General features: G+C 48.0%; 1 protein-coding gene across 5 annotated transcripts in view; it reads left to right on the top strand.

Annotated features, from left to right (window-relative positions):
- The window catches only part of IGDCC4 (immunoglobulin superfamily DCC subclass member 4), an 88,115-nt gene that overhangs the window by 47,482 nt on the left and 12,772 nt on the right, over positions 1-27,861 (top strand). For 2 of the 5 annotated variants that reach the window (XM_065076752.1, XM_065076754.1), the window contains exons 5-18: positions 9,586-9,720; positions 11,750-11,905; positions 12,423-12,833; positions 13,568-13,732; positions 14,850-14,987; positions 16,286-16,459; positions 17,185-17,418; positions 21,811-21,918; positions 22,599-22,782; positions 23,461-23,588; positions 24,271-24,441; positions 24,969-25,106; positions 25,593-25,698; positions 26,672-26,906. In XM_065076752.1, coding sequence (XP_064932824.1) covers positions 9,586-9,720; positions 11,750-11,905; positions 12,423-12,833; positions 13,568-13,732; positions 14,850-14,987; positions 16,286-16,459; positions 17,185-17,418; positions 21,811-21,918; positions 22,599-22,782; positions 23,461-23,588; positions 24,271-24,441; positions 24,969-25,106; positions 25,593-25,698; positions 26,672-26,906 — 2,483 coding nt within the window. The remainder of the gene's footprint in view (positions 1-9,585; positions 9,721-11,749; positions 11,906-12,422; positions 12,834-13,567; positions 13,733-14,849; positions 14,988-16,285; positions 16,460-17,184; positions 17,419-21,810; positions 21,919-22,598; positions 22,783-23,460; positions 23,589-24,270; positions 24,442-24,968; positions 25,107-25,592; positions 25,699-26,671; positions 26,907-27,861) is intronic. The other 3 variants (XM_065076753.1, XM_065076755.1, XM_065076756.1) reach the window with 3 other exon arrangements.

Here is a 27,861-nt window from a genome sequence, read left to right as displayed (position 1 = left end):
TGGGAATTCAGAGGATGGCAAGATCAAGGAGGAAATACACAGCATTTCTAGCTTAAAAATTAAATCTTAAAAGCTAGAAGTGACCTTCTGCCTAGCACTGAGCTGTAAACCTTCACTCCATCTCTCTTTTCCTGAGCCTAGTGATGCCAGTGATTTTAAGCACGCATGGAACAGGATGGAGACCACAGATTTTGGGTGAAACTTGTGAAGGGTTGGTGCAGACATGCGTCAGGCACCCACCCAAACACACAGCTCTCTCCCCGGCTGGAGTTCGTACAGGGCCAGCACACATCATGCCGCTCGCATCGCCGGGGGAAAGCTTCTCGTAGCTCAAGTGTCAGCAGCTTCTTCCTGGGAGCCGGAGGGGGAGTTTCAGCTCAGCTGTCTGTGAAGTTCGGTGGGACTGTGATGTGCCACGCTCCTGACAGCTCTAGCAGCCTGCGGTGACAGAGGGTTTGATAGAAAATTCAGAGCCCTCACCTCCCATTAAGCAGAACAGCTAAGCCCGGGGTTGGCACCGAAGTGAGTGGCAAGAGAGGTGTCAAGGATAATAGAGCAGAACAAGGGATGTACAGCTGGGAACAGGTGAGCCCTTGCCAGGTCCTGAGGGGGACCTGGTCTCTCCCACATGCACCGTTGGCTGTGTGCGATATTTGGAGCTGTCAGGTATGGCCAGGCTCGTGTGTTACAGGCGGCTTTGCCTCTGACTCCTGAAGACCGGGGACGGCAGGATTCAGGGATGTTTTGTGATACTCCAGTGTTCTCTATGTGCATCTTGTCTTAATCCAGATCTGCTGAGCTTTTGAGGCTTCCTGAAATCAGAGCTGGTGTTTAATAAGTCTCTGACTGAAGCGGGGTTTAAGCGGCGGTCTCTGTTCAGCTCTCCTCCAGGAGTATTTTGGTGGTGCTGTAACCCTGGGGTGCATTGGCACATCTGCACTGTCCAGATCACACCTGGCCTCTCCCAGAGGTTGCTGAACAGGCCGTGCCTGCACGGTGAGGCTGAAGGGAGCTAAGAAGAGAGATTATAATTAGGTCAGCAGCTTGCAGCGGCCCGTGGTACAGGAAGGTTGATGTGGTTGGTTTCCTGATGGCACTTGTCAATTATTAATTGTCTGTGTCACAGCAGAGCCTCAGTAGCAATCTGAGGTCAAGGGCTAGCGGTGCCCTGCAGTGCTTACAGCATCTTAACAGCTGGAGGGATGATGTTGAGAGTGTCCAGAGGCACAGCAAAGCTCACGGTCCCGTTGCTTTAGATGAGGGACAGACATATGGAGGAAACTTGTCTCTGTCTCAAAGACTCACAGGTCTGCTAAGGAACAAGAATGGGGCAAGTTGGCCCAGATCACAGCGGGGGCTGAGTCAGCGCTGAGCTGTGCTGCTCTGAGCCCTCGCTTGGATATCTCAGATGCCAGGGTCGCTCAGGATACGGCTGGGAGTTTGCCTTCAGTGACTGAGAGATGTTCTTGCCCTGCTCTGTTTCCAGTGCAGCCAAGGGCCCATGCCATGTGGGTTGTGGACAAGAGCGAGAAGCAGGAAAAGTGAAGAAGGATGGATAAGGAGGTGGTCAGGGCTCTCTGCAGCACTCAGTGTCTATGGATATCACTAATGATCTTTTCCTGTGGAAAGCCCAGCTTTCCTTCCAGACTTCTCCTAGAAAAACAGATTTGCATTGTCCTGAGTTAATGCAGATGCATCCATCTGCCTTTCATTCTTCCTTCCAAGTTGGCAGTCGTCATTTGCTGCCAGACTGTGTTACTGTGGGCTCCCGGCATGTTGTGTGTTGAAGTTGAGCTTGTGGGAAGCATTCTGTGTACCTGGCATCAGGGAGACCGTGCTACGAGGTGGCTTCCCGTAATGTTTCTGCCTTCAAAGCCGTGCATGGCAGTGACATGAACGACCCTCGCTGGCAGGTGGAATGGGGCAGAGCACAAGTCCTGGTCACAAAGCAAACAGGTTGTGTCCTTCTGCACAGCCCAGCGCCTCAACCTGTTCCCTCTCCGCTGTCACTACATGTACGTGAATTGCAAATAGATCTGATGTCGCAAATAAATCTGAATTGCAAATAGATCTGATGAAATACGTGTCAGCCCCTGGGAAACAGCCTCTGAGCACAAGGAGGAAGTTCCTGGAGTGAAATGGCTCTGGGCACAGAGACAAGATGAGAGACTGAGCAAGGGGGAATTTCGGGGCTTGTGACCTCTGAGCCAGAAGAATCTTCTGTTGACCGTATCTCAGTCTCATTTCTGTGCCAAGAGGTAACAGAGGATCTTTACCTGCCTCACAGCTTTTATTCTTGGAGATTTCCTGCATCATCCTGGCAGGTGATTGCTGGCCTAGGAAAGCGACAAAGAGAGCTGGGGTAACGATGGTTAAAATGTGGGGATGTTCCCACTGAATCCCAGAGGCTGGCAAGCTCAGGTCCCCAGGGCCATTTGGTGTTCACTGATTTGGAGGGGGCGTCTCATCTGATCCGGCAGTTTATACCCTGCTGTCCAGAGGGCCTTCCTTCAAGGAGTTTGCATTAAGATTTGTGAAAATGTGCCAAGAATCATTAAAGGCTTGCTTATCAATAATTATCTCAAATGGTGACATTATCAATGATGCTCCAACACAGTCCTGTTGGGTCTATGTCCTCTGTACCCTTGGTGTGAGCTTCCTACCCTGTTCCTCTGAAAATAAGGCCTACCCTGAAAATAAGCTGTAGAGTGATTTTTTTCAGGATTTTTGAGGATACTCAAAATATAAGCCCTACTCCAAAAATAAGCCATAGTTACAGTTCATAAAAAAAGTCAATTTAAATAGTGTCCAGGCAGATATACATGTAAAAAAGTAAGGATCTTTTGGAGCAAAAATCAATATCAACCTGATCTTATTTTTGGGGAAATAGGGTATTGCCTCTGCCACGTTCCAGCTCGTGGAATGCAGTTCTTCTGCCTCCCAGAAACTCTTTGCAGTGTATCTGCCAGCTTCTGAGAATTCAGACGCGTGCCCTGAGGTCTCCAACCTCTGTCAGAAAAGCAGGAGAGCCCCAACTCTCCCGAGAAGCAGCAGCTCTCCGTGCAGCCGGGCACCTCCTGTTTATTTTGCCTGGCTCCCACTCGGAGCGGTACAAACGGAGGCGCTTCCAAGCGCTTGCTGGGGAAGCAAGCCGGAATTCGTCGTGCAGTCTGGCTGGCTCCTGTCCCTCCTGGCGTAATGAAGAGCGGTTCCAAATGCATGTACGCAAACAGAGAGCCAATGTTCGCAGCTTTGCAGGAGGTGGAGTGGTGGGCAAAGCACGCTCCGGCTGCTTTGCAGCAGAAATAAATGTACTCTGGATGTGTAAAACTCCATTCCCTAAAGGAGCAAAAGTTTTTGGGGGTGGGGGAAGAGCCCTCTGAAAATCCGAGGCGATTTCTGGAGCCCTGCCACTGCTCAGCCTTGCTCTGGGCTTCTGGTTACATGTAGTTCAGGGTGTCAGCTTCTGGCTGAGCTGGTACATTAAAGGATTTAATTTCTGAGCTGAAATCTGTCAGCTGTATGAAGAAGTGGAGGGGAGTGAAAGAGGGCTGCCTGATGGCCCCTCTGTCTGGACTGGGGTCCCTGTGCTCCCCAGGCGTCCAGACACGAGGCACAGAGCTGGGGAAAATGTTTAACAAGCTCTTAAAGACAATTCAGAAGCAGTTCCTAGAGCATTATGCTCAGCATGTGACACGTTCCATGGAGAGATCCCAGAAGCTGTGGCAGGTGCTGGTCTGAGGAGTGTGTCCAGGTAGTAAATGAACACTCCCAGAAGTGTATTTCATCTATTAAATTCTCCATATTGTCCATATTTCCAAATATATGGACATCATAGGAGCAGGTTGCAAGTGTAGGTTGCACCACGTGTTTTGGGATCTGTTTGCTGACTTTGTTGGGAGCTTTTTGATAGTAGTTTGAGATACTAGTGCTGTAGGTGTAGGTCTCTTAATAGCGCTAAGCAAATTATTGAACTTCCGTGTTTTAATCATTTATGCATGTTTTTGTATGCTGCTTTAAAGATGACAAATGATGTGTAGCTGCTCTGCTGCAGCACTAATGTAGTAACTAGGAAGAGAGACTCTGTCCCCATTCCAAAACATGAAGATAAATTATTCCCCGTTCAGCTTTGCAATTAAATGTTTGCATGGATAAATAAATAACTGCTTACAAAATGTTTGGAGGATGTGAGGTAAAAAGATAATAAAAAACTGATTTACTGAGCTCATTTATATTATTGGGCACAAAAAGCCAAACCAAACATGCCAGTATGATCTCACTTGTGCAATAAAAGCGGGTTCCTTTTCAGCCTCCCTTCCAAGATGACTCTTGTGCTGACCCAGGCAGCTGCAGCTGCCTGAAAAGGGAAAAAAGGAGCATTTCTAATGACAAAGGCCATGGGCAGTGGTGCTACCCAATTGCACTGGGACAATTTTAGCAGTCCTGGTGCCCAAGCATGGTCAGTGCTGGAGTTCCTGTTGAGGAAAAAAGCTCCTGCAAGGCTTGTGGAACCAAGGCCTGGTTCTCTGCAGAGGAGGAGTTCTCAATGCTGACAGCCATCAAAGCGGTACCAGATGTTTGGTGAAATCTTGTAACCGAAAGTCACCCCTCCCCAGCCTCAGTGATGGAGGGAAACAGAACTTGGATCCAAACTGCCACGGGGACTGGTATAGCAAAGGTGGAAGAAAAACCCAAAAAAGAAAATGGTAATTTTTTGAAAGGACGAGTAGTTGTGAGAGCTGTTTTGGGAAGAAGAGGAGGTGGTGTTTGACTTGGGATGCTTTGGGGAGGCCTGAATCGTTGGGTGTTGGGAGGTTAGCACTCAGCACCTCTGTCCACTTCTGAAAAATCACCAGAGCTGGTCCTTTCCTGGCTGCTTGGCTGGTCCTGTTCGCAAAGCTGAGCATTGCAGCTGTGTTCAGGTGAGAACAGTTACAAAAGAAGAATTACACGTTGCTAACTGTGCTCAGGCTTGTGATCTGACCTTGGTTATTTTGTCCCAAAGCAGATGGGCCAAAGCATTAGGATACAGGCACCTGTCCTGCCTAGTTACCTCCTGGCCTGGGTCTAGCCCAGAAGTAACAATAAATTGTAAATAGATTTCCAGAAAAGTGTAAAGGGAGGAGGAAGGCAGGTGTGGAGGATGTGTTTTCTCCTCTGTGGTTACTGTCAGCTTTCTCCCTGACCAGCCTCAGGAGGTCTGTGAGTTGTCTGAGAAAAGGGAGATTGCTGGGGAGCGAGAGCAGGACATGCTCTGCAACCACAGCGCCTGCTTTTTTTGAAGGTGTGCGTTTTTGCAATGGGTAATTTGCTCCTTTATTGTCTGCAGAATAACAGCAGTGACAGCATTGACTTTCTCTAATGAACAGCTGCTCGGTGCTAGAATCTATTCCCCGAGGAGGCTCGCGGGGATGAATAAGGTTTCATGCTCCTCCTCTAGAGAGGGTGAGAAAGTTCGCAGAACAGAAGATCGTTGCTTGATGGTTGGATATCTCCAAATCTTGAACTGCTGACAGCCGAGAGCTGAATGTGTCAGCATGCAAGTCATGTTTAACCTTCCAGCACTTTCGCTGAAGCTGGATGTTTACGGAGTCAGGAGAGAGGTGTTAGTCCCCATCCAAGAAGTCATCTTCTTGTCGCTGCAAACGACCATCACAAATTGGCTGAACAAAAAACGTTTTCCTCCTGTTGCGCCGCCTGAGTTCTTTGCTGATACTCCGCGCTGACAAGAGCAGGGAGGCAGGAGAAGGATGGCTGATGAATTATGGATGCGTTAGATGCAGACCCAAGCTATAAACTCTTGGAGTTTGAAATCACTCGTGCATGTTATAACTCAAGCTATAACTTCAAATAAACATTTTGAGCTTTGTCCCAAAGCAGCTCCCCATGGTGCCTCCATTCACATCCCTGCTTGCAGTTTCTTTTTGCTTTGAAATGGTACAGACTGGATTTTTAGAGGTTAGGCAGCCCGTGTGCTGAGATGTGTCTGGTGTCCTGAGGTTCCCTGTGCTCCGCTCCCCACCTCTTTTTGGTTTTATACTACACTCGATCAGAAATTTGTTGTGTTTCCTCTGTGCCTGCCCACTGCCTATCCCTGATGCTGAGAAATGCCCCTGAGAGCAACAGTACAAAAAAGTGGAGCCCCTGAATTTGCCCGGACTTTCCTTTTTCCTATGGAAAAACACATAAACTGAGAAGTCTGCTGTAGTGAGTTGTTCATAAACAATAAAACCTGGGGGAATATTTTGAAATATTTCTGCAGGTTATCGGTAAGTCTTGTCTCTTGCTTTGTGTCTCCCTGTGCAAACATAAATGTGTGTGCAGGCTGACAAACTGTGCAGAAGAACCTTCATCTCTAATACCTTCCATGCCCAGAGGATTTCTCTCAGTCCGAGTGCACTACTCGGAGTCATCCCAGAGCTGTGTTTGGCACCTTACAGGTGTTTTTTTTCAGTAAAAGAGAGTAGAATTGATCCATCTGATTGAAAAGGGCAAAAAGTCCACAAAGACCGTCAGTGATAGCAAGGTTTCATACGAATCCATTGGTTGCACCTCGGGCTATGCAAAGCTTTTTTGTAGACCAGCTTTGCTACTCGGAGAGACAAAATCAAGCTGGGAGAGGGGGGAAAAAAATCTCAAAGCTCAAGTTTTAAATGGCAGTGCTGTGGAAGGTTTTAGTGCCACAGAAGGGACAGCACAGGTGCATTCGCAAGCACCCAGGGTGCAGGACGGGCAGCGGGGAGCACGGGGTGAGGGTGGTGAAGTGTTTTGTCGCTCTTTCCCCAGCCAGGAGAAATGCAGGGTCCCAAGGAAAGGTGAATATATAGGCTGTGGTTTATGGTATTGCTTCCTTGTGGCTCTGTTAAATCAGATTGCAGAGCTGGGCTGATGGCTCTTGGGGCCATTTCAGAGTGAGGGCATAAAACCCCTCTCCTAGTGCCTGGCAGCTGTCTAGGGACAAAGTGACATCATCTCAGATGTGGGGAAGTGCCTTCACATGAAGTTTCTTTCACCTGTAAAGTGCCTTTGCCAGCCGGCACTGGGGCTGCGCAGCTGAATTCAACAGATGGGTGTTTAAGTCAGGCTCCAGGAGCTTTTCCCTTCCCCTGCCCTAAGCCTGGTAGAGAAAGCTGCTTGCAAATCTGGCAGGGAATATATTGCCATCTGTCTGGTGCTATTTTTTTTACTCTAAATTTATGTTTTTCCCTTCGCACTGCAGAAAAGGACAGCTTTACACACACAGCCACGTCTCAGCCATGTCCTGCCCAGCAGGTATGCTGGCAGCTGCTGGTGTCAGGTACAGAAGCGCACTCCTGTGGTGAACTGGAATTCTGTCCCCATACGTTCCTGCTCCCAGGACCTTAGGTTTTCCAAGCACTGTGGCTGTCCCTGTAAAGGCTGCTATAAAAGCCTTTTCTTTTGCTTCCAAATCCTGGCTGAAAAGCTCCTTCTCCATGTTCTTTCTCTGATGTTGCCTCATCTCTCTCTGCCACATTGGGTAAGAGAAAGGGCTGGGGCCTCGCGTTAGCAACGTGCTGAGCAGCCTTTCCCGTCGAGCTGGGTCTCGCTGGAGTCCCTGCACTCGGTTGTTTTGCAGGACTAATGGTTGCCTGTGGATTTATTTCAGTGCTTTGCTGAACCGGAGCTGGAGTTAAAAGAAAGCTGCTGTTCCAAAGAGCCGTACGTTTCTCTGATCCTTCAGCTTACGTGCCTGTTGTGGAAGCTCGCGTGCCTGTTTTTACATTACGCGCATTTTCTGGCTCAGTAGTCATCAGGCTAAGCCTTGGTGCTGCAGTTAAGAGCGTCCAGGACTTTGATCTGTGTCTCAACAAGGCCTCTGAATCCGTAGTCTGTTGTTGTTTCTTCTTGTCCCTGTTCTGTTCCTCACCTTGCCCTGCTGTGGCTGGGGTTGGAGTTCTGAGGGGTCCAGCCCTTGCCCTGGGCAGGGATCACAGATGCTCCTCGGTCTCTGCTTCCATCTGCTGGACATGCACCGGCTCCAGCTCCCTCCTGTTTTCCTTTGATGCCTCCGGGATTTTGCCTGCTCCTTTTAAGCTGTGCTCATGTCATGCTACAGATGGAAATCCCTTTCACGTCTGTGTGGACTGCAAGAAGATTTTGGTGTTGAACCAGCTCTCTTTGGCAAGAGTTCTGTGCTGGAGTAAATGGCAATGAGCCTGGGGCTGGGCTGAGCATGGTGCGTTTGGTGCAGCAGCGTGCGGCCTCCTGCCATGCTGAAGCCAAAGCTTCTCTGGTTTATATTCACAAAAAAGTCAAGCAGGAATGAGTGTTGCTTGGATGTCACAGGAACTGCCGGTGTGGGTCAGGCCAGAGGTCCAGCCAGGGCAGTGCCATCTCCAAAAGTGACTACAGTAGATGCTAGAGGAAAGCACATAAAAAAAACCCCAAACCAAACCAAAACCAGCAAACTGGGCAGGGAGGCAATGTGGTGCTTTCCTTGGACAGAGATGTGGGAGCATCTCAGGCTGGGGACTGAAGTGAGACCTTTGTATTTTACAGTCCTGGTAAATGTCTCCTTCATGAGCTTGTCTGAGCCTCTTGGTTTTTGAACTTTGCAGCATTTTAAGATGGTTTGTATTGTGCAAAAAGGTCTTTGCTTTTATTTGTTTGAGACCTGCTGCTGACAACTTTCTCTGCCGGATCATGGGAGCCCCTGGGGCAGGCCTAAGAATTACTTGTACTACGTGACTCCTCTGCAGTTATCTTTCTTTTCATGAGGACAACAACAGAAGTGTCCCCCGGAGTTAAACATCTCTGGGAGAGCTGGAAGAACAGCATTGCTACTGTTGAGGGTCACGAACAGTCTGGTCGGCTCATGAGCGCTCGGGTTGTTTTCATCTGACAACAGAAATTTGGCTGCTGCAAAGGCATTTCCTTAACCTTCCCTTAACCTCTGCTCAGCAGTGGGCAGATGCAGGCAGAAGGTTCATTTCAAGCGAAAAAATCCCCATCCCATTCTCAAGACATTGTGCAATGCAGCCTATAGATCTGCCTGCAGACGCTGCTTGGTTTACGTGTTGGCTGTTTGTGCATGTAGGAGCTGAATAGCGCACTCTCCTCCAGATGTGTCATGACTGATTTAGTCTCTGTGCCTTGACACAGATGCTTCCCCTCTCTTTGTTGCAGTTTACAGGACAGTGCCTGGATGTCAGAATGTCCCTAGCCAGGTTACCAGCTTCTTTCTGAGCTGTTATAGCACCTTGTGTTGCTCTTGCTCTGAGGATAGCTGTGTTGTTTCATCTGGTTAACAAACATCCATTTAGGAACAGTTGATAAGGTTGCTAGGTTGAAACTCTACTTATTTTCCATGTGAAAATCTTAATAATTTTTACTAGGGCCAGCATGATTATAGGAAATCTGCAGGGCACCCATTTGTTCTTTTTTTTTTTTTTTTCCACGAAAATATTGTAGTAATGTAGAAATAAGACACACTTTTCTCTTCCAATTAGGCATGAGCTGTTACTACACATGAGACTACCGAGGTGCTTGGGCTCTATGTTCTGTATTTTTTTAAGGACTTGGCAATTCGGAAGGACAGACTCTTCTTTTTATTTCTGGCACTAGGTTCCCAGCCAGCAGGAGGAGATGTCACCATCGTCGCCGCTCCGGAGAACACCACGGTGGTGGCCGGGGAGAGCGTGGTGATGGAGTGCATGGCGGCCGCTGATCCCACCCCCTTCGTCTCCTGGATACGACAGGGTGAGCGTGAGGGACAGAATTAAGCTTTTGTTGTCAAGAGGAACCTGTGAACAGTTTATTTTAAAAAATTCTATTAAAAGGAGGGAGAATCTGTGGGACAGGAAGTATGCTCGTCACATCAGTACCTAATGACGCAGGTGGTGTCACAGTGTAGGGTGTCCTTGCTGAGCTGGAATTACTAATTAAATCTAGAAAGTTACAAAGCACGCAACTCACTTCATAGCTGTTTGACCTGTGAAATATATGAAGTTCTAGTGCCTGGATGCCTTTTGATCTAAATTAGTCATCCTCATTGTTTGAGCTTGAGCAGTGAAGGTCATGAGATGGGGTCAGGTCTGTGCCACTCCTCCAGGGACTCAAAGGTTAGTGGGGGTTCTGAGGAATCTGCCACTGCATTGGAGAAAAAACCTGTATTATCTTGCAGGATTAGAAAACCTGATAAGATCTGTTAATCATTGGAGTGGCTGGGAGTGTTGCTGGGAGGTTTTTATTCAAAAATCTTTCTGTGGTCAGATTGATAATGGAAGGATCGAAAAGATGCTTTGGTCTCGTCAGGGCTATACAAGTGAGCCAGACTGGCATACATTACCCAGGGCCGATAGCCTATGTCACGAGTAGGGTGCTAGTAGTACTTAAGAGTGTCACAACCATCAGACGTGTTTCAGAAGCTCCAGCTGAAGGCGTTTTCAGCTCAGGAGTCAAATCTCCCCCAGAAAAGGCTCTTGGCCATTTCCATAAATCCATGTTATGATTTAAGACTCCTCTCCCCTGTAACCATTTATTGTGGTTGGTCTTCAGCCCAGATGTGTCCACAGGCAGTGGTTTTAGTGTATACAAATATTTCCTCTTCCCCACAAAAAAGGAGCAAAAAATCTCAGAGGACACCACTTTGGAAATCAAATCAGCAAGGATTAGATGTTCTGGCAGAAATGTATCTGGTTTATCCCGTGCACTTTACAATCATGAATACTCAGCTTTCTAGTGCTAGATCACTTATTCATTGCTTTACTGAGAGCTACTGATGCCCTTAGTAGATGTTATTAGAGTTAATTACCATTATGAAAGTTTTGTGGATGGGGGCAAACGGAGGGAAAAGGAAAGAAAGGTTGGTGAAACAGTTCCTTGCATGCTTTATTTTAAAGTGTTTGCTTGCTCCCCCTCTGCTTCCTGGTGTGGACTCTTCAGATTAGAAAAGATGGATTAACTGCACTAGCAATTCTGTGTTGTACCAGCGTGTTTCTTCCCAAGACTTTGTTAAGGAGCAGCCTGGGTTGCTGGACAATTAGTCATGTGGGTAACACCAAGGACTGTACCTCCAGGGACCTCCTGCCAGCCTTGGTGGTGTCAGCAAATTGCCACCATCTGGAGTCAGATTTTCAAATCTCTCCAGTGCAGACAGGGGGTGCACAGATTTTCTCCTCCTCTGAACATGCAGCCATCTGAAGATGCCCCCAAAATGGATAGAGGGGGCAGAGGGTCTGATCTCAGCTGCATTCCCTGCTGATGGTGCTAAGTAGAGGTACAGCTGCTCACAGTGGAGGTGGAGATCCTGCTTCTGTCTCCAGATAAAGCCTAAGCTGAAGAGTTTTTGCTGAGAAACACCTGTGGTTGTACAGCTGGAGAGGGCCAAGGTCTGGTGTTGCACAGGCACTGCACAAATTGGCTGCCTCTCCCAAATGGCTAACTTGTGCCAGAGGTGGCCATGGGTTCCTTTCCAAAATGTGTGTTAGCATAGTTTTCCCTTCAAGCTGCGTATTCCTTGGAGGTCTCATTGCAGGCAGACAGACTCTTCTGATTCAAAGCAGAACTTTTTTGGTTATTACAGGTTAAACTAGGCCTTGGTTCAGTTTTGGCTCGGGCTGGTTGGTGCTAAGGCAACCACTGAGGAGTGTCCCAGGAGGAATCCTCCTGTGGGCTAGAGCCTGGGATTTGGGGGTCTCTCTGCTCCCCAGCTGATGTGTTGTTTACAAGCCCCTCTAAAGGGCAGCCTGGCGCTCCCTCCCACATTTGTGCCCGTTTCTTCCTGCAGATGGAAAGCCTGTTTCCACAGACGTGATTGTGCTGGGTCGGACAAATCTCCTCATTCCTTCCAGCCAGCCCCATCACTCCGGGGTGTACGTCTGCCGCGCCAACAAACCCCAGACCAGGCAGTTCGTTACGGCCGCAGCTGAGCTCCGCGTCCTCGGTGAGTAGAGAGCGGGATAAATGCTGCAGGTAGAAACGCTGGCCAGGTAGTTGTGGGTTCCCTGGACCAGTGTCCAGGAGATGCCCAAGAAGTTGCATCTGTGGCCTGTGCTGGTAAGATGGGAGCCAGGAGGCCCTGGATTGGGATAGCTCTTGGTGGGAGTGTTACCTCTTCAATTTGGGGTTTAGTTCCTTGTATTTACTGAACCATTTTATGCCTTATTCTTGTTCTCCAGGGTTCCCCCATGGAAATCTGTATTAGCAATTAGCTTTCAGTATCGTGGAAGCCAGCAGGGAGAACAGCCTAGGATCAGGGAACGCAGCACATGATTGATACAGAATTTATTTTTCCTTTTGGACAGAGTCTAAATTAAGCCTCTAGAGTCTGCCTGGCAAATCCTATCTTGTAAGCAAAGCTGCTACTGAATAAAACATAGCACTGAGTGGGGAGGAGAAGGGATTTGCTCTGCTATCTCTTCCTCCTCCTTCCTGCATTAATTTGTCCTCTCTCCTCCCAGCAACCCCCACAATCTCCCAGGCTCCTGAAACCATCTCTCGCACTCGAGCCAGCACGGCTCGGTTTGTCTGCAAGGCGGAGGGTGAACCAGCCCCGACTATTCACTGGCTGAAGAACGGCGAGACCATCCTCTCCAATGGGCGGGTGAAGGTTCAGAGCAGCGGGAGCCTCGTCATCAATCAGATTGGGTTGGAAGATGCTGGCTACTATCAGTGCGTGGCTGAGAACAGCCTGGGCATGGCTTGTGCCACCGCCAAGCTCTCAGTCATCGTACGAGAGGGTTTGCCCAGCGCTCCCAAGAAGGTGTCAGCCGTGTCCCTCTCCAGCACCACAGTCCTCGTGTCCTGGGAGCGGCCAGAGTACAACAGCGAGCAGATCATCGGCTTCTCCTTGCATTACCAGCGGGCTGTGGGTAGGTGTCACCTGCCTGTGCAGCACAGCTGCGTTGCAGGTACAAGACACAAGGCACAGGTTGACTTTCTCTCCGGGCTAGTGACAAGCATGAGGCAATTTTAGTTATTTTAGCTCTTTTCATTGCAGGAAAAGGAATTTTCTCTTGTCTCAGCGTCAGCCTGTGACAGTGCCTGTGGATTAGCTATCATACATTAACTTGCTGCCCAGCAGTAGCATGTCCGCATAGTTGAGCTGTCTGGATTCTAGTGAGACCATGCGCTTCTGGGAATTAATTTATATTCTTTACTTTTTCCTCCAACGCATTGATTTTATATGCAAAGGGTGTGATTATTAATGGAGATATTAAATAGTTACGTTGTCTACACGGGTAATCACTAAATTATTCACATGCATAATCTGAAGTGAGGCACTCAGGTCTCTTGGGACCCTTCTTCCCAAACAGCCAGCAAGCCAGTACTCCTGCTGAACTGTTGCCAGAGCTCCTCTGAAAATGAAGCTAGTAACTTCAGCTGCCTTGGCATGGTTTAAGGAGCTTGTGTCAAAATGGACATGTTAACATTGAGGCATTGAGTGTTTCTGAACAAAGCATTCACATAGGAGATGGGTTTTGTGCAGTTGCTGGGGAAATTGGAGAAAACAGTGATTTTTTTAAGTGGATTTACAGTATAGATCTTGTGAGTTAAATGTCTTGGCAGTTCACTGACCTGCTGATCAGTGTTTCCTTGGCTCTAGGAACAGATAACGTGGAATATCAGTTTGCTGTCAATAACGATACCACTGAGCTGCAAGTCAAGGACCTAGAACCCAACACCAACTATGTCTTCTACGTGGTCGCGTATTCTCAGCTCGGAGCCAGCCGGACATCCTCTTCCATTGTTGTTCAGACCCTGGAGGATGGTGCGTTGAATTAGATGGGTACTGTTACCTAAAAAATGTTCTTGGTCTGTTTCATGGTGAGTGTTGAATATGCTATGGAGATTCATATCAGCTCCTAGAAACCTGCTTGCTGCTTCTACAGCTTCTTGTCAGAAGCCCTTTAAAAATCAAATAAACAAACAACAAACCAAGTAAAACCAAAGCACCATGGACTGATGGTCAGCTTGGGGGATGAAGAGCATGAAAATCACCTTGCTGACAACGGGGCCCATGAGAATCCTGCAGGAACTGCAGTCAGCTCCCCTGGGCTTTTTCACCTAGCTAATGTGATTTTTCTCCAGTCTTGACTCTGGGCCAGACTTGATTTTAACTCTGAAGAAAGACATCTATTGCAATTTATAGGGGTGGGAACAGCCTGGAGGTTGGATCCCTTAAGAGCCAGTAGTTTATGTTGATTTTATTATTTATCACATAGCATTTTGTGAGCAGTAAAGGCAGAGGGCCAGAAGAACAGCTGCCCAGCAGGGACATGTAGATCTTTCAACAGACTACAGGACAGAGGCAGGAACGTTTTGGCCAACCTGTGCAAGTCCCTGCTGTGCTGCAGGGTACATGATGTGCTTTTAATATTCCCAACATAGCGAACTGTGTGGTCCCACATGTGTGTGTCTGAAGCTGAGTTGAAAGCCTGAAAGCTGCCTGCAGCACAAAGCTGGAATTCTCCAGGGAATGGGAATATCCAGACTGAAGTCTGGATCTGGGAGCTCTTTCCTTTAGTGTCTTTAGAGGATGGAGCATGGAGGGTGTTGGTCTCTTATCCCAAGTAACGAGCACCAGGATGAGAGGAATCAGCCTCAAGTTGTGCCAGGGGAGGCTGAGGTTGGACCTGGGGAACAATCTCTTCCCCAAAGGGCTGTTGGGCATTGGAACAGGCTGCCCAGGGCAGTGGTGGAGTCACCATCCTTGGAGGGGCTGAACAGCCACGGAGATGAGGTTCTCAGGGACATGGGGTAGTGCTAGAGTTAGGTTGTGGTTGGACTCAGTGATGTTGAGGGTTTCTTCCAAACAGAATGATTCTATGATTCTATTCTATGACGGTCCTGGTCTTTGCTGACTTCTCCTTGTTACTTTTGCCCAGTTCCTAGTGCTGCCCCTCAGCTGTCCCTGTCAAGCATGACTCCTGGTGACATCCGTGTGACGTGGCTGCCACCTCCTCCAGAGCTGAGTAATGGCAAGATAACCAAGTACAAGATTGACTATTGCACCCTCAAGGAAGGTGAGGGAAACACCATTTGGGGGGTTGTGTCTTCTGGTCCAGCAGTGTTAACATGTCATGTCGAGGCTGAAAACAGGGGAGCCCTTTTTTTACCCAGGGGAGGAGAACAGCCCAGTCGTAGCCTGGCTCTGCTCTTGATGGTCACATCGCGGCTGTGTGAGCAACCCTTTGGTGCCATCTGCACTGTGTGTTTTGGGGGAAGAGCTTATGCTGATTGGGAAAGAAGGGTAAATGCATTCAGTTCCTTTACAAATAGAGTCTAATCAAAGTGATCCTTGGGGAAAAAAAAAAATCAAGTATCCTGGTCAGGCTGTGTTGCTCTTTTGCTGAGTTTTATCCAGTCTCATTTATACTGTCAGACACTCTAAAAAGCCCTCAGCATGGATGGTAAAGTTTCCCTATCCTGGATGTTCCAGTTCCACATGTGCTTGCTTTGCAAATCCTTCTGAGTATTTGCTCTTAAAACCGTCAAAGCTCTGCAGCTTTTCACTTCCCAGGGTCATGATTCTTAGTAAGAGAAGTATGGGGCATGTGATGAAGTGCTGCACATGTTCCCATGTGTTTGATCTGGATTAGCAGTCTGCGCTGTGACTCCTGGCTCTTGGTTTTTTGCCCTGAAGTCTGCACATGGCTCTGTTGTAAAACCTTGGAAACATTTGCAGTCTGGGATCGCACTCAGCAATACCTTGTTACAGTGTTCCCAGCTGAGTTTACACCAGGTGAAGCTGAAAAGCAAGACCTCTACATTCACCAAGCAGGCAATATTAATCTTCAACAAGACCAATTTGTTGTTACAGTGAAAATCCCAGGCCATTTTCAGTTTAAATTTCCTGTTATCTCCCTTATGAACTTGGGTGGGCTGAAGAGGGAGTGATAAAACCTCCGTCTGACATGGGCTGAGGTGTGAATTTTGCAGAAAGCGGGGCTGCTGGACAGCTCTGGCTCAAATTAAAGTGGGGATTTAAATACAGCAATGAAAGCACTGGAATTTACCATCAGCTGTGCTTGTGTTCTGCCATTACATTGGCAGCATCAGGGTTTCTGACAGCTCCTCTCCAGGCAGGCTCAGTGGTGCTTAAGGCACCCTGTAGTTATGAATGCGTGCTGTCAGTTGGGATATCAGCTCTGCCCAGTCTTTAGTTCTAGTTTTAACTGGTGGCATGAGATTGCACTGGGCAAAGCCAAGTCAGCCCAGGGCGTGCAGACCATGTGGTGGTAGCTGGGCTTTGTGGCTACTCAGTTCTATTTCCATTTTATGGAAAAGAAACGTGTTTTCAAGGGTTTCGCCTTGGTTTCAGCAGATCAGGTCACCTCCATTGAAGTGGGCGGAAATGAGACACAAATCACTCTCTACTCGCTCCATCCCAACAAAGTCTACAAAGTTCGCATCGCAGCCAGCACCAGTGTGGGTTACGGGGCCCCTTCGGAGTGGACCCAGCATCGGACTCCGGACAGAGACAACCAGACGCACGGTAGGAGCTGGGTGATGCCTGGGATTTGAGAAGGGGGTGCAGGACACTGGGGAGCTTGAGGCGTGATCAGATGTTTGCTTTCATTAGGTAATTATAACTGTTGGTTTTGATTAGACCCAAGTGCCCACCTTTAGTTTTCTGTTGAGCAGCCCCTGTACATCTTGCTGCTTGCCTGGGGAGTGGGTTCTTCCTGCCTCCCTGTGCAGCTGTGAAAATTCACAAGAAAGAAAGAAAGAAAAGCAAGCAAGCATGCAGTCCCCATTTTGGTTGGAAGAGACCCTCAAGGTCATCAAGTCCAACCATTAACCCACCCCTGGAACTACTCCATGTCCCTGAGAACCTCATCTCCGTAGCTGTTCAACCCCTCCAGGGATGGTGACTCCACCACTGCCCTGGACAGCCTGTTCCAATGCCCAACAGTCCTTTGGGGAAGAAATTGTTCCTAATATCCAGTCCAAACCTCCCCTGGCACAACTTGAGATGGCTATATCTCAGGATACATTGAGAAATTCCCGTAGTGGTTTTGGGCCTTTTTTTTTCAGGTATCACCTAGCTGGTGAATCAACAGCAGAGCGTAACTGTACCACTGTCTGACAGTGGAGACATCCCACTCACAGAACAGCCTTTCCTGACCCCCCTCCCTCACTGCCCAGCTCAGGGAGGATTCAGTCGAACAGGGAAATGGAGACAAGCAGCTGAACATTTTTCTCCTTTTCTTCTTCTAGTTCCCTTTGCCCCAACAGAATTAAAAGTCCGAGCAAAGATGGAGTCTCTCCTGATAACATGGCAGCCCCCAGCCAACCATGCCCAGATATCTGGCTACAAACTCTACTATCGAGAGGTGGGCCCGGAGGAGTCCAGTGACGAAAGCCCTTTGGATGGTGCTGAAGATGAGGGCTGGGATGTAGGACCCATAAAACTGAAGAAGAAAGTGAAGCAATATGAGCTGACTCGACTAGGTTAGCTGGTTACATCCTCTGAACTGTTGGTGTGGAAACACAGGGTCTGTCTCTGGCACCTCGTAGTGGTCCCAGGGTGTTTCCAAGAGGCTGAGTTATCTAGTTGGCTGCAGATATGTAGGACCAGGACCATGTGAGCATTTTTAAGAGCACCCAAAATACTTTCTGGAACAGGGCTCTCGTTCTAAGCAGAGTTTAAAACACAGAAATTTCTGACACCAGTGTAGCAGGGATTGTATTTTTAACCAGGGGCCATTAATATACTTAGTATACGCTGATAAGTGGATCTGAATCTATTAGTGTTTTTTATTGTGTCACTATAAAGAGTGCTTAGATGAAAATCTCCAGTCAGGACAATGATCTCTCTTTCCCTGTGTATTTCTAAGAAGCTCCATAATTGAACACTATTGAAATATGTCTGTCAAAATGAAGAGATAAGTTAATTCACAACATGCCAATTTTGGGTCAGTATTCTCCTCTGCCTCTCCCTAAGGGAAAAAAGACAGAGGAGTGAATGTCTGTGGCTGGAGAACGCGTCTGCACCACAGCCAGGCCTACCTGCCTGGCTAACTGTGCTTGGCATTTCCTATAAGGAGCTCTGGATCTAACATCCAGTTGTACTAATTAGTTGATTTGCCCATTGATACAAGATGGAGAGAGAGGAGAGAGTCGTGGCAAATGCATCCTTGAAACAGGATTCTTCTTCTTAGAGTTCTTCCATCCCCCACTTCATGCTTCATCCCCGTTACTGCCCAGTGAGCTGAGGCCGCGGGGCGAGTGTTTCCCGTGCTGGTTCATCTTACGCGTCTGGCGTATATATTATGCGTGGTGTAAAGGTCAGGCTGCAGCACCTGGAAAGACAGTTGGTGTCATCGCTAAGTAGGTTTCCAGCTATGTTGCAGCCATCCTGCCACTGAGAGGGTGTTAACAGTTACGAGTTTCTCTGAAGAATTTCGGTCTGTAATTATTGCACGGAGGAAACCACATGTGAACATCTTCATGTGCTGCTCTAACCGCTGGCAAGTCAGTTAGCGGAGGGACTCGGGAGTGGGCTGAATTGGTTCCAAATGCTCTGGCACAATGCTGCTGAGAAGGCTGCTTGTTCTTCTGTAATTACTTCCTTAAATTTGGGCATCCATCAAGCCCTAATGGTTTCCTTATGATTTGGCGGTGGTGTGTCGGCTATCGTTGCGTCAGGAAGAGAGTTTCTGGTTTCTTCTAGCCATGGTTGTTCTCTCTCGTCCCCCTTACGCTGTTGAATGACACGCTTCTGCACGCGTACAGTCAGGAATCCGTCTGTGTGGAGAAAGGCAGGGGGTCTGGACATGAAATGAGGAGTGATTGGAATTTAGAAGGGTTTAGGTTTATGGCAGGGAGCTCCCCTGTGCAGGTACTTACATCTGCTTTAAGGGCTTTGTAGGCAGAGTGGGTAGCAGTCCCAGGAGAGGTTGGAAGCCCAAACTGATGGGGAATCAGCCAGGGGGATTTCTCAGCTCATGGATATCTGCCTACGAAGCACAGCAGTGGAAACCTCTCCTAATATCCCGTTGTAAAAACAGACAAAATACCCAACACTGTCTCTTGGGGGTATCTCTTGACGTCAGGGTAAGCGGTTGTGTGTGGTGAATGGTGCTGCCTGGGGGGAGAGTGAGATTTGCCCGGGCTGGCCCATGGGAGATGGGCTGTGAAGAGGTTGCACAGCTGAAACTACAAATTGGGTCAAGAGCTTGAAGAAAGAAGAAAATTAGTAGAATGTTCTTTGTTTATGTAGAATATAATATTTCAGCTGGAAGGGACATGCGACGATCATCTAGTCCAACTTCCTGACCGCTCCAGTGCAGACCAAAAGTTAAAGCCAATTATTAAGGGCGTTGTCCAAATGCCTCTTAAACACTAGCAGGCGTGGGGCATTGGCCACCACCATAGGAAGCCTGTTCCAGTGTTGGAAGTGGTGTCAGGAGAACCCAGCATAGGGCCCTGGGACTACAAGGCTGTATCTCAGATGATCTTGCAGGTTTCCTCGTCCTTTGTCTCACCCCCAACATCTGGCTTCTTGATTTTGCCTTCGGTGATGTCCCAGCTTTCTCCGTGTGAGCTGTCTGAAATAAAATAATAGTTTTCTCCCATGCCGTGCTGACCTCTGGAGCAAACCGCGTCTCCTTAGAGTGATATCGCTAATGACAAGCCTTGTATCTCCTCTGAGAGTTACGTGCTGAAATCCTATGAGAGTAGTGGGCAGCTGTTCAAAGGGACACAAGAAATACAGCGATTTCATGAGCCCACAAAATCAAAAGGAGGCTGTCCTGCATCACCAGGAGGGCTTTTTCCTGAGAAATTCTCATTGATTTCTGTCTGTGTTCTAGCAGTTAGTCTCTGTAATGGTGTGTGACTACCAGGGCAGTAGTTTACATGAAAAATAAGCAGTAAGGATCTGATCCTGTCTTTGACGTTCCCATGAAGGAAGAGCGCATACCTCGCGGCGCGACTCCCTGGAGATCAGGGTATTTTCCCTCTTACAGCAAAGTCTGGCGTATGGCACTGGGCCAACACGAACACCTTGAAAAACTGAATGAAACAACATATTTAGCATATTGGATACATTACACAGTCATCCAGATTAGTGATTGGAAATGATCTGGACTAGATTATTCTGCTTATACTTAATGTATGATGGAATGCAGTGAAATACATCTGTTTTCATGCTGCCTACTAGCTTCTTGACAGCTTGATAGAGCTTTATGTCTGCATGTTCTAAGAGCTTGAACATCTGGGCCTGTGTATAAAAATTGAAGCCAAGCCTCTGCCTGAGAAATCCAAAATAGCCCTATTTTCAGAATGTGAATTGCTTGATCTTGTAGTAAAGCTCCTCTGGCTCTACCTGTAAGTGGCTGCTGTATTGATCCTACCCGGGGATGGGGATGGAGGACTTGTCCTTTCCTTCATTCTCCAACAGGAACTGCCCACAGCTGCTTCACATCTGTGAGCTCTTCCTCATCATTTTGGATCACATTGTTGCGATGAGCTCGTGTCCCAGCGAAGCCCAGCAAACGCTCAGGAGGAGATGGAGTGTGTGTGCTGGAGACAGATGGGCTGTTGGTTCTTTGTTCCACCAAGCCCACGGTCCCAGGCGTTTGGAAGTTGAGCGCCTTTTGGTCTCATCCCCCTTGTGCAGGTTTGAAATGTTTTCTTGTGGCTGAAGAGCATGGAAATGCAGATCAGGCTGCCTTGGAGGCAGACAAAAAAACTGTTTGCTTTTGGGATTCTTTTGGGGAGAAAAACGCGACTGAACTGTTTTTATATTCTGAGCGTGAACATTTGTTGTGGAGCAGAGAAAGCCTTTGGTAATTGGTACTATTAGCCTTTGGGAGCATAATCAGTGCAGTAATAATAAAATTGGCATCAATAAGAAAGGTTTTTTTCTGCTTATGTTGTCTGGCAAAGCGAGCTGTCATCTATCAGGGCAGGGAATGAACAGGCACATCCTGAATTAACGAACTTCATCAATGCACTGCAGCCAAGGTAACCAAAGCCAGTCTGGGCTGCTGAAGGGAGAAGCTGGCGAATGTCTGATTTGAAAACTTTGTATCTCCCAAATTTTTTCCTCAATTAAACATCTCCACTAAAAAAAACCCTCACATGTTATTTAACACAGCAGGGCAGTATTTCAGCTGGTGGAAGGTTGGAGGAAAGGGGGAAAGAAATTTGGGAGCAGGGCAACGCTGCTTGGAGAGAAAGTGCCCTGTTCTGCAGCTCAGTGTGGGTCCAAGTGTGGTGAGGAGCCTCAGGTTTCTGGTGTGGGTTTTGTGTGAGCTTTTCTAATTGCAAATCAAGAAACTCTACTGTGGAGGCAAAATAGTCACTGTGCAACAAAAGCTGCCATGGACTTAACAGGGTGTGTGAGGACTTGCTGGAAGGAAGATCCTCACAGCAATGAATAAATCAGAAGGGGCTTTAGAAATGGGAGGAGAGGATGTCCTCTTCAAGAATAAACTATTCAGTGCATCCACTTCCATGGGGAAGAGAGGAGTCACCATGCATAGGTTTATTGAGTCGTCTGCAGGGAAGAAGGATCGATGCCGAGATGATGGGCTACAGGCCATGATGCTGGTTAACCCTTGGTGGCTGGGGCAAGACCGTTTGCTGCTGATAATTTCTGTAAAAAATGAGAGTAGAAGTAGAGAGTAGCTGTGATATCACCAGTAGTGAGACAGTATTTGAACGTGGAAAGCCTGTAAGTGGAAGGGGGACTTCCTGCTGTGTTTTAGCAAATATAACTCTGTTCAAGCTGCTTTCTTGGATGGTGAGAAAAGCTGCTCAGGCAAAGAAAATGTGTAACTGGGGGAGGGCTGGTAACAAAAATAACCCTGGACAAACCCTGATTGATTTTTCCAGCTCCTGGGAAACTCTATGAGGTGAAGCTGGTGGCATTCAATAAGCACGAAGATGGTTATGCAGCGGTTTGGAAGGGCAAAACAGAAAAGGCACCTGCAACAGCAGTAGGTGAGGAATGCCCTTCATTTGTTGTCTGTCTCTTCTGGTCAGCATTTGGCTTCAGAGGAAGGGTAAAGTTACAGAAGATGAACTTGAAGAGGGACAATATCAAGATGGGAAAGTCCTGATATAAGGGAACTTCCTTTGACAGCCATTTGCAAATTGCATTGGAGGAATTGTCTTGGGAAGGAGATAAAGGAGCAAAATATAGAATCATAGAGTCATTTTGGTTGGAAGAGACCCTCAGGATCATCAAGTCCAACTGTTAACCCAACCCTGGCACTACCCCATGTCCCTGAGAACCTCATCTCCGTGTCTGTTCAACCCCTCCAGGGATGGTGACTCCACCACTGCCCTGGGCAGCCTGTTCCAATGCCCAACAGCCCTTTCCAGGAAGAAATTTTTCCCAATATCCAATTAAAACCTCCTCTGTCGCAACTTGAGTCCCTTCTCGGTGTTTTCTGTGGTCCTGTTAGTGGCTCAGGGATGGTCTTGGAAATGCCAGATAACCTGGGTTTCATCTTTTATGTTAGAAAGTTTAAAGAATGTGAATTAGCAGCATGCCAGGCTTTTTGCAGTGTTATAGAGCAAGTAAAAGCTCTGAAGACCCAGGCTCCATCGTCACCTCTGCTAGACTTATTGTCGTGCATGTCTCCACATCTCTGTTCTCTTTTTGTCTTGGACCACAGATCCCCCTGTGCAGAAGGGTCCTCCGCTGCCTCCGGTCCAAGTCTATGCAGAGTCCAACAGCTCAACTTCCATATGGCTCAGGTGGAAGAAACCTGACTTCACCACAGTCAAAATTGTCAACTACACCGTGCGCTTCAGCCCCTGGGGCCTGAAAAACGCATCTCTCGTTACATACTACACAAGGTAAAGCAGGATGCTAAGGGTTCATCCGCCACATATTGCTCGTGTCAGGAATAAATACAGGGCAGGAGGAATATGCATGGAAGTTCCAGGGCTGAGCAAAACCTGGGTGTTTTACATGCTGGAAACATCTGCATTGCTCACAGATACATTCAGAGCTGGTGGATTGTGGCATATAGACTTGTCCATGACTTAAATATCAAGGAATCATTTACTGGCTGGTCTTTGCATCTTTTCTGCTCTGGTTGGACCTCACATGCTAGTTGTCGTGTTAATAACAAAGCCAGGTGCAATTATGGCCAGTCTCAAAGCATTCATGATTTGTGAGATGGTCCTCACAAGTTTGGTTTAAAAATTGTCAAGAGTTTAAGCAGTTAAAATAATTTAGGGATGTATTTTAAATCTGGATTCCAGTGCAGGTTTTCAGGCTGTGTTTTCAAGCTTTTCTCAGCAAGTACATCAGAAAAGGTCCTGGAGGCTGGGAACCTACTTTGCTCTGTATTTGAGACCTGAATACTGTTAACATCACATGACTGCAGGAGATGAAACTTTAGGTGAAAATTCAAATACTCTGAGAGTTAGGATAATCTCTTACAGTGCTTCTGGTAAGGTGTTGAGGTGACAGTGGGTGGGAGAAGCATCTAGTGTTCATGGCCCTGTGCACGTGTCCTCTTTTGGTAGCTCGGATGAAGACATTCTCATTAGTGGGTTGAAGCCCTACACCAGGTATGAGTTTGCTGTGCAGTCCAACGGCGTTGGCATCGATGGGCCCTTCGGCAGCGTGGTGGAGCGGTTCACCCTTCCTGACCGTGAGTATTTGTGGGAGTTGAATCTTGATTTCTCCTGGCTTTTCTTGAATCTCTCAAATGCCTCCTGGTGTGCTACTGAGAGATGTGGTGATCTCAGATCACCTCCAGGCTCTGGTGTCCCTGAGTACACAGAAGTCTGAAAGCCACTAAGCATCCTGGTAGCTTTCCCAAGCCAAATGAAGGAGCGCTGCTTTTTAAACAGAGACAAGCATGTAATGAGAAGTAGGACAACAGTTGCTGTTACTGTGGGATTATCTCTACGCTCAGAGAAATCCTACTCATCAGCGATTGCTCCAGTATCCAGCTTCACAGAGCAGGAGTGATGGGCTTCAGAGGTGTTGTGTCCTGCTCCTAGCTGGGATTAGTTGCGGTTCAAGCAGGGCTTTGGGGATGGTGGAGAAGAAAGCAACAGGGAGCAAGGGTGTGCTAGGAATGTTCTTTTAAATATAACCAACATTGCACAGTCTCAAACTGAGCTGCATGGCAGCATTTTATAGAATTGTTTTGGTTGGAAGGGACCCTAAAGATCGTCGGGTCCCGCTGTTAACCATGCATGCAAACGTGATCGTGCCGTCACAGAGAAGGATTCACAGAAGGCCTAGAGCAAACATCGTGCCCTTCAGGTTGAATGGTGCTCTTCTCATTTCTGCCGTTCAGCTGGGTCTTTGCTTGTCTCTACCAGGTCCCTCAACTCCTCCGTCTGACCTGCGGCTGCACCCGCTCAACCCCTATGCTGTCCAGGTGCACTGGTGTCCCCCTGCTGAGCCCAATGGCATCATTGTGGAGTACCTCATTCTCTACAATGCCAACAACACGCAGCCTGATGACATGTGGACCTTGCTGACGCGAGAAGGTGAGCATCCTTGAGACAATACCCCACCAGGTCCTCCTCCTGCCGTCTTCCCTGCCTGTGGAGCCTTGCATGGTCAGTCCTGCTTTGATTTTTGCCTGATTTTTGCCTCACTTTGAGCAGATAGAGATAAACGTTAAAGAGCTTGTGCTGCCAGCTTTCTTGGAAATAAGCTGGGCCTTGCTTCTGGTCATATAGGAGAGCCCAGGGACATGATTCCTGAAAGACATGAGATCATACATGTCTAGGGCTGAAATAGCCATTATCATCCAGCAAACATCCTGCAGATACAGGCTGGCAGCCAGTAATTCCTAGGAGAACACAGCCACACCATGTGCAGTCTGTATCATCAGCTCTTTAAGCAGCAAGTTCATTAATACCAAAGAGGTGTATGAATTAGCTCTTAGAGGTCAGGACACAAAACACCTCACTTCTGAGGGTGCAACAGAGTTCCATCGCTGCTTTGCTGTAGCCTCTGAATACTCTTGAAGCTGCACATTTTAAACCTCTTGTGACTTGTTTTTGATCAGGAAATATCTTCAGCACTGAAGTGCATGGCCTGGAAAGTGATACCAGATACTTCTTCAAGATGGGAGCAAAGACAGTTGTGGGATCTGGTCCGTATTCGAATGTTAAGGATGTGCACACTCTCCGGGAGAAGCTGTCTGGTATGAATTTTTCCCTGTGTCCCATTGCAGGAAGTGAGTTGTGTTGCTGAGGACTGTGGTTTGTCAACTATGGTGTTTCTCTTTGCCAAAGAATTGCCTGATGTCACCACGCAGAATGTAGGATAAGGCCGTGTGAGGATCACAGCAGAGTCCTCAGACGTGCAGCTCCTCAGACAGCTCCAGAACCCATCCCGCAGCCCAGCTTCATCTCCCTTCCCCGTCCCAGCTCCTCTGTAAGGGCACATGCAACCTGCATCTTGCTGCCTTTTTGTTAGGCCTGTGGAGCGTGAAATTAATGAATATACATAAATGGCGGTTTGCTTTAAGCTGCTCTAAATTGTCACTGCTAAGTATCTTCTTCTTTTGTGTGTATAGAGGCATCACCTATTGGTTTTAGCGAAGGTGGTGCGTCTCCAAATATAAGACACTTTGTATATTTTCTTCCTGCTAGCAGCTGAAATGATGTGTCTGTCCTTCCCCTACTAGATGTTCTGGACATCCACTCTGTCACCGGAATCATCGTGGGAGTCTGCCTGGGGCTACTCTGCATTCTCTTCTGCATGTGTGCCAGCTTCCGCAACAGCAAGCAGAGGTGGGTGTCAGCTCTGGTGTGCAAGGAGACAAGAGACGCTGTGAGCTGCTCCCGTGTTCAGCGGGGCTGATGGGGATGTGGTGTGTGACAGTGGTTAATACAAAGATTGAGGCTCGGCAGTTCTAGCTGGCTAAGGAACATCTTTAGTGGAGGCTTTTCACTTATTTATTTTTCTCAGTAGTTTCTCTTTAATTTGCATTGCTAGACTTATAGGTTTAATGTCAGATAAATTTAAAAAACCAAACAAAACAGAAAAACCAAACCAAAACCAAACCAAAACAAAAACACCACACCACAGGGAAAAACCAAACCACTATTTGCGAGATTATTACCTGCATCTGTTAGAATCATGGAAGAGTTTGGGTTGAAGGGACCTTCCCAGCTCCCCCAGTGCCACCCCTGCCATGAGCAGGGACATCTTCACCAGCTCAGGTTGCTCAGAGCCCCGTCCAGCCTGGCCTGGGATGTCTCCAGGGATGGGGCATCCACCACCTCTCTGGGTGACCTGGGCCAGGCTCTCACCCTCAGGGTAAAACATTTCTTTCTCGTGTCCAGCCTAAATCTCCCCTCCTTTAGTTTAAAACCATCACCCCTTTTCCAGTTGTAACATGCCCTTCTAAAAATTCTGTCCCCATCTTTCTTATAGGCTTCTTTTAAGTACAGAAAGGCTGCAATAAGGTTAGTGTGGGCAGTATTTTGCTTCTGAGGTTGGACAGCTCTAAGGATGTTTGGAAAGGGATTGTTGGGAAAATGATGAAAGACTTCCCAGGGAGTGACAGGCTGTTTGAAGGAGAGTTGGACTCAGCCCAAATCCTGCTGCTATCTGACTCCAGCCACGAGTCCGGGGCCTGGTCGCTTCCACGAGAACAGGCTGAGTGGCCCGGAGGGGTCACGTTCTCTGGCAGCCTGTGGCTGTTTGGGACAGAGGAAGGTGAGGCTCTTGAAATGTCGACTCCTGCTTGTTTTCCTGCAGGGAGGCCTTGCCTGGCCTGGATCCCCAGGCAGCCGGCAACCACACGTACTACCACCGGAGCAGGCAAGGGGTGGCGGCTCCCAGTGCCACCTCGGATTCACATGAGCTGGAGTCCCTCATGTCTCCGCTCCCTGAAGATGCACCCCTGCCCCTGGGGGACATCACGGAGCTGACGGAAGTGCACAGCCTCATCCACACCAGCCTCCCTGAGGACATCGTCCATGGGAAAAGGAAGGTGAGGACCATGGATGGGCTCCCACCCTGGGCAGGAGCCTTTGCTTGGTTTGTCTCTGCTGGAAAGCTGGGGTCTGATCTTGTCCTGGCTCTGCAAGGTGCTGTTAGTCTTGGCTGCAGGCTGGGCTGGGCAGCCATGAATTTCCTTCTCTGTAAAGCTGACTGGCTTAATCTTGGCTGTCAGATCTAAGTTTGGGATCCCCGTGTCATCTACCACCCCTTTTTGTCTCCTGGCACAGTGACTCTTATTCCCAGAGCAGCTGTTACCCAAGTTAATGCTGCAGAAAGCTGAGCTGTTCCTGTTGCTGTGGCATACAGGTGGTGTGAGAAAGTGGGACGTCCAGAGTAGATGCTCTGCTTTCCAGGATACTCTTTTGCCTAGAAGCTTTGTCTATAAACAGTGTGTTTGCTGGAACAACCTTGAAGATATAGAAGATGTGAAATTGTGTTTTATTTGTGAAGTTTATTTTTTGAAGTAGTCTTTTCCTGCCCTGCTTGGTTTGCCTGACATTCATTGTCTTTCACTCCTCCCTGCCCATTTCCTCTCTCAAGCTTGCCTGAAACATTTCATTCCATTAGGGAACCTTTAATTGGCCTAATTTAGTTAATCTGTTTATGTCTCTCTTTGTAGCCCAGGGAGAGCATGTAAAGTAATTAGGAGGTTCAGTAAAACAAATATATTGTGAGCACATGGGATTTCAGCGTTTGCATCAATGATGCGTTTGTGTGTCACTGGGGGGGAGGTGAGTCCAGGAGACCTGGCCAAGTGTGAGACCTGTCCTTGCTGCTCAGGGCAGCACAGGTCCAGGCTTTTGGAAACACAGCATCTTCCACTGGCTTTAATTGTCTTCTGAGCTGAAGCTGTTGCTTTTGGCCATCCCCAAGTACTGCGGCAGCTCAGCGCTCAGCTGAAGGAGAGGCAGTTTGCAGCCAAGCCACATCTATGAATTTTGTGG

Source organism: Columba livia, chromosome 11 (assembly GCF_036013475.1).
Source record: "Columba livia isolate bColLiv1 breed racing homer chromosome 11, bColLiv1.pat.W.v2, whole genome shotgun sequence".
Taxonomy (NCBI): domain Eukaryota; kingdom Metazoa; phylum Chordata; class Aves; order Columbiformes; family Columbidae; genus Columba; species Columba livia.
This window is presented reverse-complemented; position numbering and strand designations above follow the sequence as displayed.